At 35.7% G+C, this 12,508-nt stretch overlaps 1 protein-coding gene across 1 annotated transcript in view; it reads left to right on the forward strand.

The window, feature by feature from the left end:
• CDH9 (cadherin 9, type 2 (T1-cadherin)) overlaps positions 1-12,508 on the forward strand; it is a 67,460-nt gene that overhangs the window by 41,792 nt on the left and 13,160 nt on the right. The window contains exons 3-7 of the mRNA XM_010292086.1: positions 3,004-3,123; positions 4,507-4,674; positions 8,536-8,723; positions 10,049-10,302; positions 11,601-11,737. Of these exons, the coding sequence (XP_010290388.1) occupies positions 3,004-3,123; positions 4,507-4,674; positions 8,536-8,723; positions 10,049-10,302; positions 11,601-11,737 (867 nt within the window). The remainder of the gene's footprint in view (positions 1-3,003; positions 3,124-4,506; positions 4,675-8,535; positions 8,724-10,048; positions 10,303-11,600; positions 11,738-12,508) is intronic.

Genomic DNA, 12,508 nt, shown 5'->3' on the forward strand with positions numbered 1-12,508 from the left:
CCTGCTCATGTTGACAGCTGTGGAAGTATCTCAGAAAGCTGCTCATTTCTAACCTAGCAGCCTGATTCATATTTTAAATCGTGCTGACTTCTGCTGGCAGATGTGGACAAAAGGCTGCTTGTGAGGTAATCTAGACCATAAATAAAGAAATTAATAAATACATCCACATTCTGTGGGCACCATTCAGGTGGGGACAAGGATAAAGCATAGCTGTCTCTAATTAAAAAGATACAAACAGGTTTTGCCCTGTTACCAATTACTTCATAACCAGTGCTAAGTTCCTTTATTGCACTGCTTTTCGTGGTTTAATTTCAGACCCCAAAAACTAAAAGAAGTTTGTTTCCTCATTAAAAAAAGGTAACCAGTGCTAAGTTCCTTTATTGCACTGCCTTTCGTGGTTTAATTTCAGACCCCAAAAGCTAAAAGAAGTTTGTTTCCTCATTAAAAAAAGCTGCACAAGCATTGCCTATCATCCATGAGGACCCTGCTTTATGAGATAGCAGACTGTTAGCAGAGAAGAGAGTGAAGTGCATGCTGACAAATTTTGAGGATATACTTCTGTTAACTCTTTTTCACAAATTTACTATTACTTTACTAGGAAGCAGCAGCTGTTAAAACGTTATTTTTGCACCACTCCACAGAATTTGACAAATAAAAGGAAACATCAGTATTTTGCAAACTATACTGAGATCTCATTCTATATAAGATCCTCTTGAATTATCTGGTAGTGACCTCCAAAGTTTCTTTAGGGTTACAGCTTCCGTACTCTCCTCAGCAACCATAATTATATGGCACTTGAGCCTCAGGAAACAAAAATGTACATTCCAATGAGATAAAGACAGAAATTTCCCAAAGACTGCTCTGAGCTCTGAAACACCTTTTTTTAAAAAAAGAAAAAAAAAAGATTATCAAAACAGGCTTCAGCATTCTTTTTTTGATCAAAATAGTATGCTAGCAAAAGAAAGCTAATGTGCATTCAGTTGTTATGACCATACTCAAACCTCTGTGTCAGTCACAAGACAGTGCCTAGATCAGGATGCCATAGCAATAAGTTTTTCTGATGAAGATATTTTGGGGGTTTTTTTAGGGGGGAGTGTAGAATGGAGATATAAATTTCCCCTGATTCTTAACTTCTAGATGCTGCAGCGGCATACAGTATAAATATACAGTTCTACTGATAACTTTTATATTTTTTACAGGCTAGCAAGTGATATTGACTCTTCTTTCACTGTTAGTCTTGAGGAGGGCATGGGATTTAACTTATTTGCACTTTTGAAAGTAGATAGGACTCATGGAACTTTACATTTCTCAAAAAAATGTCTTCATTTTTTGTCCAGATGAGCAGTTCTGCTGGACACTGCTAGTGATAAAATTGTCCTTAAATGTTCACTTCTTCAGAATTATCTTTATAGCTCAGCTTGACACACAGATGACCTCGAACTGTTTAACCAGGCAAAAAGTAATACAGATTGCTAATGACAAAAATCCTCTTCAGAGTTTGATGAATTGTGAAAAAACATTTTTACAACTTTGTTCTGCTAGTTTGTTACAGAGAAAAAAGTATTCCTCCCCTCTTGTCATGCTGTTCAGATAACCTGAAATAGTGGAAATTATTACTATTATATAGGTAAAATTATTATATGTAAATTGGTATTACGTACTATGAGAAAACAGATGCATCTAACAGGGCCTAATAATAAATTGTGCTCCCATAAATCTGTTTTGATTACTCTGGATTTCTACTTTCCCTAATCCCTCATATACACTGAAGAGCAACAGTAGAGATGATTTCCTTCAATTCCATTAGTCACAGCTAAATGAGCATCTTCTAAATTTATAGTCAAGACGGATACTTGACTGCAAGTTATCTGAGTGAACTTCAATCTAGAGAAGCTGAGGGATGATGAAAAAAAGGAAAAGGAAATTATATCACTTAGGTGGACAGTGCTCACTAGACCTTTTTCTTCTAAGGAAAATGAGATACATAAAAAATACCCAGACAAAAATAGGGTAACAAGCTGCTTCTCAGTTAGCTTTCTGCCCTTGGGAAGGAGTTAAGGACCTTCTTGCTATTGGACTGTCTACATTTATCCAGACATTTGTCAGCTCTAGATTGTGTTAGTAAAATGTGTCCTGACGTCTTGAAATTGCTTAGAAATAAAAACTTGTGAAGAACAGTTTTGTCCTTTTATACCTTATAAGAAAGGCTTTACAGAAGCTTTAATCTGCTTTTAATCCAAATGTATTGGCTCATAGTGCTCTTAATCCCATATAGCCTATATGCTTCTCACTGTGATCACTGGACATGGGTAAGTTATTTTCATGCAAAATAAGTGAACACTGAAAAAATGTAGTTATTTAATGGCAATTATTTGCCAAATAAGTGGATAATTTTGATCAAGAGAGGAAAAAAAAACCCCAGAATTTCTTATTCCAAAACCAAGCTGATTTTCTTAAAAGCGCGTTAATAATTAGTTGTAATGAGATAAAATTTTTGCTCAACCTGACTTCAGATATTTGGAGGTTGTCATCTAAGCAGAAAATGAATACGGGGAAATTTGCTTTAGGTTAATTCACTGATTAAGCCAAACTTCAGAATCATAATGATACTCTTTACACAGCAGCTACCTACCTTTTAAGTGAAAAGTTTGAACTGATGTCATGTTATTACCAGAGAAAAATCTTCAAACCTGTTTGATTACCAAGAAAATCAAATCGTAGAAGGATTCTAATGCTGTGTTGGGTTTCAAGGACATGTGTCAATCCCTATGCATTTACTCATGTTTAACTGAAACATGAAGATTAAGTGATAATGATTTTAGTTTTAGTCACGAGGAAGATGAGACTTTATTCTACTGTTTGCTCGGGTAGGAAAAAACTGGATTTCTCCACCAGATGCTGTTTAATTTTTTCCTGAATTTAATACTGAAACCACTGTGTGTGGTTTACAAGAAGTAGGTGCCTTCTTAATATCTGCTGATTCCTTGTTTGGTACCTATTTAGGTACATCTGTTATTCAAGTGACAGCCACAGATGCTGATGATGCCAATTATGGAAACAGTGCCAAAGTGGTGTACAGCATCCTCCAGGGACAGCCATATTTCTCAGTGGATCCAGAAACAGGTTAGCAATCCATTCAGTCTCATTTTTTGCAATGACAGAGGCAGGATGCGGGGATCAAGATACTTTTCACTTGCATTTAAATTCTGGAACAGGCGTATGACATCATATGTCTTGACACAAAGCTGACACACTTCTAAATGGAAACTGGAATCACAATATAATATATATGCCTTTTTATTAAAATAATATTGTTGCAGAGGAAGAACTGCTTTGTTTGTTATGAATAAGACTTCCGGAAGACAACTCTTAACTGTAAAGGTCAACAGTTCAGAAAGGGTGTGGAATATTGTAAAGGGTCCAAAGAATTGTGAAAGTATTAAAGTACTATTGTACACCAATTTCTGGGAATTTAATCTCTTTGTCTTTAAGAAAAGAAAAAAGGAGCTGGACAAATTCAGACTAGAACATAAAAAAAATCCCTAAAGATAAATTATTTCTAAAAGTTTTTGATAGATTCTTGACCACTGACAATTTTTAACTCAAGGTGCTTTTGAAACTGTACTCTGATTTGAACAGATATTAGAATTGAAACAAGAAGCATTAATACTTTTAAGTTGTAAAACATGAATGGAAGCCTTTTTCACTGTTATGCAGGAAATCAGATAAGAGACAGACACAAAGAAGAAAAACTTGTGTGAACTTTGTACATACAGAATCCAAAATTGGGGTTTAAAAAAGAACCAACCACCACCACCCTCTCCTGCCCCAGATGCCTAATCCTAATGCACATAAGATTTAGCAGGCATTGCATTAGTTCCTGCATGTTATCAAAACTTCTAGTTTGAGAATCCAGAATCCCTGAAGATCCTACTCCATTGAGCATGCTAAGATGATGGCTTCCTTTTGAAACAATTTCTTTTTTAAATACAGCAAAGGCATTATGTCAAAAGTATAGTAAGGCTACAGGTTTAAAAAGGAGCATAACAAATTTGCCTAGGATTAAACTGTTTGGGTCTTTTCTACCTTTTCCTGTCCTTCTCCTTTGTCTCTTCTCTTCAATCCCCTACTCAAAACATCTTTACCAGGCACGAGCATGGAAACAGGACCAGTACCACATAGTCAATAACTGATGGCAGCAGGTGGTTAGGCAAGCAGATGTAAATATACATTTATATGTTCGTCATTGAAAGAATAATTAATTTGATTTAGCACATTACAAGCAATGAAAAATTTCTCTGTTACATTTATTTCTCTTTTTTCTTAAAATCACATTAAATCAACCATAGATTGAAAGTCTTATTGCAGAATACCTTGTTTTGATTGCTATGGATTAACATCTGCACAGTATGTCTTTGTGAATCCTTTTAAAAACTCTGAGGTTAAAGTGGGTAGTGTTTCTCCTCCTTCAATCTCTCTGTCTCTGCTTTTTCTCTCTTCTCAAAGGCATAATCAAGACAGCTTTACCAGACATGAGCAGAGAAAACAGGGAACGATATCAAGTGGTCATCCAGGCCAAAGACATGGGAGGCCAGATGGGAGGACTATCAGGGACCACCACCGTGAACATCACACTGACTGATGTCAACGACAATCCACCTCGCTTCCCCCAGAGTATGGAGCAACTAATAGTTCTTTTGTTTTCAAAGAACCTTTCTAAAAACAGCTGTTTCACTGTCACCATCTGGGATCTTTTTCCTCCCTTTTTTTAGTATAAAGACTGGCCCACTGTTGTGTCTGTTTATGTTGCAGCATTATTAAGGCAAATAGGAATCTCTGCCTCCATTTTTTTAATAGCAAAATATTTCTTGGAATGATAAACTTACTTCCCATTCTTACTCCGCTTACAGAAATGTGAGCTGTAACAGTAACCCAAGCTAACTGCAGGGAGTTGAAAGTATTTAGAGGAATTTAATTACAAGATTTGGGGTTCAGTTTTTGGAGGAACTTGTAGTTCCACATGCTTAGGCAAGCAAATATGTCAGCGAATTTTCTCATGTACCACCTTGCACAGGCAGAGTTTGTCAGGTGGAAGTCTAAGCTTTTGCTCTGCTGGAAGTATAAGCATTTGGTCTAGGTAGTTGTAATTTGTGTTCAGCTCTTGATGTTGAATGCTTTTGATAATCTAGACCAGTTTGACATGATTAAGTTTTTAAAAAATATCTCTGTAGAATAAAAAATAGCAAACAACTGAAAGGTGCACAACACAGAAAGCTTCACAGCATACTACAGATCCTTTCATCCTAGGCCACTGGTTTAAATTCAATCCCAAGCTGTTATAATCAGCATCTGATAACTGTTTGATAGGCTGCAGATCGAAAAAATTTACAGCTTCAGTTCAGTGCCTGCTGGAAAAATGTCCACATTATAAAATTTGAATTGCTTGTTGGCACTGATTAGGGACCTGACTCTCTTTACAGATTCACCAAGGAGTGAACAAAAAAAGCTGATTTAGAAAACGCTCTCCTGGACTTGAAGAAACTTGAAAAGCACTTCAGTGCCATGGCAATAAGTACACTCAGAATAGCGTAAACAGTTCAACCTAGAACGGATTTTTTAAAATATTAGAAAACTCTGACAATGTGGGAGAAATTGTTCTTGAAATTGCATATAATTTTTTTTCTCAATTCATAATAACAGTTTGCTTTTTAAAAAGAGAGGGGAAATACTGAAGTCCTCATAAAGAAGATATAATTTGTATTCACACTCAGTTTACTTGCTGAGAATCACCTTCACATGGCAAACTCAAATAACAATTTTTAACCAACCTTCCTGTTTGACTTCAGGAGGGAATACTGCTTAAACATGTATAACACAATATAGCCCATAATATTTTGGCAAATAGGAATTATTGAACCTAAATTAGAATGCATTGTAGCACATTGCATTGTAAGCTTTGTTGCTGAATTAAATTAAATTAAATTAAATTAAATTTTTAAAAATGATTGAAGAATGCATAGAACTACAAAGTAACTTGGGGTTTTTTTAGCCTTGTTCCTTATGATGCTCTTCTTTCAAGACTAGCTGAAGCCTGAAGTCTATGGAAGTTCTGATTATTTCAATAAGCTTTGGGTTTGGTACTTAATTATAGAGAAATTTACACAATTTGATGCTTCTTACAATATTGTCTGTAGCTTTCTTCTTTGAACATCACTGAAACACATTGGGTGGGCTACAGAAGACCTACTGTGGGATCTATTCAATGGTACAATTTTAATTTTGCTGATGACCTTTCCCTCTCATTTTGTTTCTCCTCAGGGGGGTGGTTTTCAACACTTCCTAGGAAACCAGAGAAACATCCGGAGGTTCTGATTTCTTCTTAGATAGTTATGAAGAAGGGCATACATTCAAAGAACTATCTAGTTCTGGAAGTCTGCTCCTTCCCAAAATAATTATCTTTCATTTTCTCTTATGTAAGGCAATAATAATTAAAAATGTGGCACAAAGCAGAGGGTGAATTGCAAATGGAAGCAACAGGAGTTAATGTTAGGGTATTAAAGAACTAAAGACTGATTTCTCAGGGGGACAGAAGAAAGGAAAATGGCAGAGTACACTGTGAAGTACTGATTGTTCAGTAGGAACAAGGTCCTTCAAGAAGGAACAGATTTTCTCTCTGTTTTGTTTCCTGAAAGGAATCCTGGACAGTTAAAAGACACAGGCCTAAACTGAATTTAAATGGCACCATCAAAATTACACATTTTTAATTCAATTGTACTCTAACCCAAATTAGCCATCTTGCATGCTGAAAATGTGTAGCACTCAGCACCACAAAAAGAAGGAATGCTTTCAGATGCAAAAGGGGAGTTATTTATTCTGGAAGAAGTCATAAGTAGCGTGATTAAATCTGTCCTTACAGTATTTCTGTTTCACCTGCCAAACCCTTGAATTTGAGCAAGCCTTCAAACTTATGGTTAGCTGCCAGGAATCCTAACTTTCATCCCATTTTTGGCCTGGTTTAATGGAATAAGATGCATTTTCATCTGTGTGCATTACAGCCAAACAGTCTACTGCTGATTTTTCACTTGCAATCTTGTATTTATAACAGCAAATACAATCTAGCATCAAGCATTAGCTTCCATTTTGTTACACAACTACATAAATATAAGGTATTTGCAGTGGCACTCTTTTTTATTTGGTCTGTATATTTGGGGATAGAAACTCATTCATCACTCAGATGTTTGGTATAGTCCTTGTGTTTGAAAGGAATCTTCAGGAACCATTAAGTGTCTCAAAAGAAAGCAAAGGACATGTAAATATAGGAAATAGGCTAGTTGCAAGAAAGATACTTGACTGTACTGTACTACAAGTCAACACAATTTATACAGGCTCTTATTGGACCCATCAAATAAGGATTGTGCATTTTATCAGGTGCTAATTTTGTCAGGTCCAGATTCTCAAGGTATTCTTCCAATGCTACTACTTCACTCAGCAAATTAATATGAATTTACACGAGAAACCAGATCAAAAGAGACATCAGATTCTGGAATGTCACATGTAAAACATTTTAATATATGAAGGCATTTTTACATTTTCTTGGTAGCATATAACTGAAAATACTGGTTTAGAAACACTTGTGTCTTGCTAGTGATGAAAGGTCTTCATTGTCTTGTTCTGACCGGTCAAGAAAACCATCTAATTAATGCTTTTTCTTCAACAGTATGTCTTTATAATTAGATTTTTATTGCAAATGTTGTCACAAAATACATATAAATTCACTTTTCATAGACATAGGTAAGATTAAGATGTCTGTGTAATCAGAATTCGTTCTAGCAACCCCTGATTATAAAAACATTAAATGAAACCAACCATTGAAAGAGCACAAAAAGTATGTGCAGAGTACATTAAAGAAAATTTGAATGCATCTGCATTTTAATTAACTATAGCAATTAACATGAACATGTATCCAAATGCTCTTTACCATGACTCTTTAGTATGTATTACCAATAATGGATGAATGAATTACTTTCACACAGAACACCTACAGATCTTGAATATATTTTTCAAAATAATAATAAAAAAAGCCTATTCTATTTTCATCTTTTTTCCAAAATCCACACTGGTTTCAACTCTCGTACCTTGAGAAAATAAAACAAAATCCCCTAGTACTTCTAAATATATTTGGGAATATTCCTAGAAAACTGAGAGAAAAAAATACATATACTGTTAAATAATTGAGGTTAGAACTGGTGCCTTACCATTGAGTTTCTCTGTTCCTTAAAGCTGAAGAAAAAGAAAAGAAAAAAAAAAGCAGTAAAAGAACAGTACTAAATGGCTTTAAAGAATGACTTTGAAAATTTTGTGACAGTTTGTCAATCAACTCCAAACTCCGTTTTCAAGTTTGATGACTAACAGCATTTTTTCTTAAAGTGTTTCAAACTTTAAGTTACTTAAAAAATCCAGGTGAACTTGAAGATGTTTATTATTCAGAAGAACAAAACTTCTCAAAATAACAAATGCTTGATTTCATTCTTCCAGGCACCTACCAGTTCAGCTCCCCTGAGTCTGCACCACCTGGGACTCCTCTTGGCAGAATTAAAGCCAATGACCCCGATGTGGGTGAAAATGCAGAGATTGAGTATAGCATCTCCAATGGGGATGGATCAGACATGTTTGATATCGTCACTGACAAGGACACACAGGAAGGGATTATAACTGTCAAAAAGGTTTATTTTTTCTCCCTCTCTGTTATATGTACTTAGCTCTTCAGATGTTACGGCTATTTTTCTTTTTCCAGGGGAAGGGAGGGTAGATCTCACAAGGGGTCAGGCTGCCAAGGAGTTGTTGTATTAGTTTTGTTCTTCCTCTTCTTCAGCAGATATCCGTTATTGTCAAGTCTCGAGGGAAATTTACTGGCATGTCACTTCACATAAAGCAATATTTCAGTGGTTGCTGTCTGTTCAATATATATACTCTCGCACACAGTGCTTTTGAATTAGGGCTGTGAAAACCTGTAGGGGTTCAATTCACAGTTGGGTTTGTTAGACGAATGCTGCAGTAGGGCTCACAAGGTTTAGAGGTTCACCTGAAGTTTGATGAACTTACACCTCCAAGGCTACACTGTCCCTCTCTGATCTGTCCAGCAGTCAGGTATCTCCAGTACTTAAAATCTGTCTTGGTTTAAGTCCAACCTTGGTGAAACTTAAGTTGTTACATATTATGTCAATGGAAGTCCAAAGAGCAAAGACACAGCCAAAAACTTAATTCAAAATACCATCTCTGACAGAATTAGTGGTTGTTTTTTAGTGTTCAGACTGTTAAACTCTGAACACTATATCCAGTTCTATTCTTACTGAACATATCAGTACCAATTAATTGATATATACAATATATAAAATCGAGATCTACCACATATATTTGAAAACTTATACATATTAATGTATGTGCATCCATGTACATGTGTGCACATATTAATATATATGCATATACATATATGGATACACATAATATAAATGTCACACAGATTAGAAATAAGTCTTCGCAGTTTTCTTTTTACTCTGAAATATGGAGCTCAGGGACAGGTCTGGGTCACTCCTGATGCAAAAGAGGCAAGGGTAGATGGTAACGGGGATGAAGTAAGGAAAAAGGAAATACAACAGAGAACATTTAAGAGCTGGCATAATTGTCCTTGTTCCTACAAATAAGGTAAGACAAATAAGACCTTTATCAATACCTACTTGTGGATTGAGTCCAACTTCCCTGTTTCTTTCTCTCTTTCTATTTTTCTATAGATTGACCCCTCCCAGTTTTCCAGGAATCTGAACAAGTAATCGGCAGAGGGATCATAATTGCCTTGCTGCCATATAATAATCCTTATTTTTCTTATACCTAGAACAAGCACTCATATACTCCATCTTCTCCAAGATGTATTAAATTTTGGCGCTTTTACTTCTAAAAATGCCTACACTTCTAATTCAACATTATAAAACTGACTAACATTTCTTGCAAAGTGACACAATTTTCTTTATTATTATTATTATTTGCTCCCCAGCATCTGGATTTTGAAAACAAGATGTTATACACTTTAAGAGTGGAAGCAACCAACACTCATCCTGATCCTCGTTTTCTTCAGCTGGGGCCATTCAAAGACACGGCTTTGGTCAAAATATCTGTGGAAGACATAGACGAACCTCCAGTGTTCAGCAGACCTTGGTATTTAATAGAGATAGATGAAGATGCCAAGGAAGGAAGCATTATCGGGCAGGTTGTAGCCCAAGATCCAGATATAACAAAGAATGCAATAAAGTAAGCCATTACACAATATAAAATGCTTTAGTCTCATGCACAAAGTGTGATGACAGTGCGATGTAATACGGGGCTACCTGAGTAACGAAGCCCGTAGGGGCTACTGAAAAGTGTCAAGCAGAGGAATATCTATGGGAGCTTGTGAAGGCAAACACAGTTACCAGTGCAGAGTATGCTTCTGAAGGACAGCCTATAAGCACCAGGTAAAAAGAAAGAAGAGGTCAGCATTTAACTGGCATCATGTTCTAGTATTTTCACCAAACTGTTCAAAAGATTAAGCTTTTATACCATGTTTCCAACAGCAAACTTAAGTAAAATATTCAAAATGGTGTCTTTCTACTCTTCGTATTTGTTGATAGCAGTCAGCCTTCTGTACCTTCATAATCCCCTAGACATAACTCTGTCTGCTATGTTCCATAGCCTATGTATTTAATATTAAAATTAAATCAGAAATGATTGCGAGAAAGTCATAACAAAAGAGTTCAGTGCTGTGAAATTTCTGTAAATGTTAGCCATCTGCTATTATTATCTGCAGTGAAAAACACAGCACTGAAATTTGTGCATTTACCATGTAACTGATTAGGAAACATGATTTCTGCATTCCTGAACAAGCCTGTTATGTCCTGCAGGAGTACAGTTTGGGGTAGGATGTGTGAGAGGAGGAAGAAAATAAATTTTTTTTAAGTAATTTATGTATAAAATCTCAGTTTAACCTGATAGTAACTGGTAACTACTAGACTAATTAAAAAAAATGCCTGTAAAAAGTTTTTCTTTGCTGGGAAAGTACAAAACAAAACCAAGTGTCACAAAATAAGATTTTAAGAACTTTAATCTTAAACAACAACTAATCCAAAGATTTTTCTAGTGATTTTGATGGTCATTGTGACATCTCCAAAATATCATCTTATAAATTAATTATATCTACAATGTGTGTCCTTTGATGTCTGAGTTCTCCAAGAAACAATTAATTTGCAAGAATATTATCTAAGAATATTCACTTTCAGTTGTTATTCCAGCATTCACTTTATAAGCTAAAATGTAAAGTCAAATATCAACCTAACAAACTGCCCATATAAATAGTTTGCTTTTCATCCCACTCACTAGTCTTAAAAAATCATTTCTCAGTATTTGTAATATGCTGTACTCCTCAGGCAGCCACAGGAAGGCTTAGGTTAATTGTAAAGAAAACTTTATTGGTTAACCACAGTTAAAAGTATAAAACTTTTAGAGGTGGCTGTGAGCTAAACTAGACAATGTAACAGGAGATAGTGATGCTCAGTTGTACTGTATTTTGACAGATATTCTGTGGATCGACACACTGACCTTGACAGAATATTCAACATCTATTCAGGAAATGGATCCTTATTCATCTCAAAGCCACTTGACCGGGAAGAAGCTCCCTGGCACAACATCACTGTCATAGCAACTGAAATCAGTAAGTTGGAGATCATTTATCTTGGAAGAACATTAGAACTGAGAAAAGACTGAAATTCTACAGTAGCTGTGATTTATCTTGTTTCATTAGTTGTGCTCCTATTCCGATATCATCTATAGGCAGTATCTTTAAATGCACATCTAAAAGTTCAATTTACTACTTTAGGATTACCTTTACCCATTTGTTAAAAGATAATTTGGAATTCTTAGTCTCAACAGAAGCATATACAGTACATATGAGAGAAGTTAACTGGTTCCCCAAGAATTCCCAGCAAATAATTTGGTGCAGGTGTGATGCACTGGCTGTATTCTAAGCTACATCTTTGAGAAAATACTTGCAAAAAAGATGTCCATGTTGGACAAATAACACATTGTCCAAATGACCACTGTAAAGAGGGGAGGAAATTATGCTTTACCTCAACTGCTTTAAGTTAACTCAGGAAATGGCTTCATCTGAAGCCAAGACTAGAGGGAATTTTTTCCCTTCCATGACTGAAGCAAACCATGCCCCTAAGTCTTGCACCTGGGTTCTTTACTATTCTGTTGGACTCTTTTAGATCTGGATGTCTGTTGCCTGCCTGTTCCTTTCAAGCCAACTGATAACAGTCAGAGGGGAAACAGAGACATTGGTTTTAGGGAACTTTTCTCCTTTCCTTCATTCTCCTTATAGAATTCCCAGGAGTTTATGTGCTTAACAGTCTGGGAGTTGGGTAATATGGAGAGATTGATTACATCCCCATTTTCAAAAAGACTGATACCTTTTCTCCATAAA

The sequence above is a fragment of the Phaethon lepturus genome, unplaced genomic scaffold, assembly GCF_000687285.1.
Source record: "Phaethon lepturus isolate BGI_N335 unplaced genomic scaffold, ASM68728v1 scaffold418, whole genome shotgun sequence".
Taxonomy (NCBI): Eukaryota; Metazoa; Chordata; class Aves; order Phaethontiformes; family Phaethontidae; genus Phaethon; species Phaethon lepturus.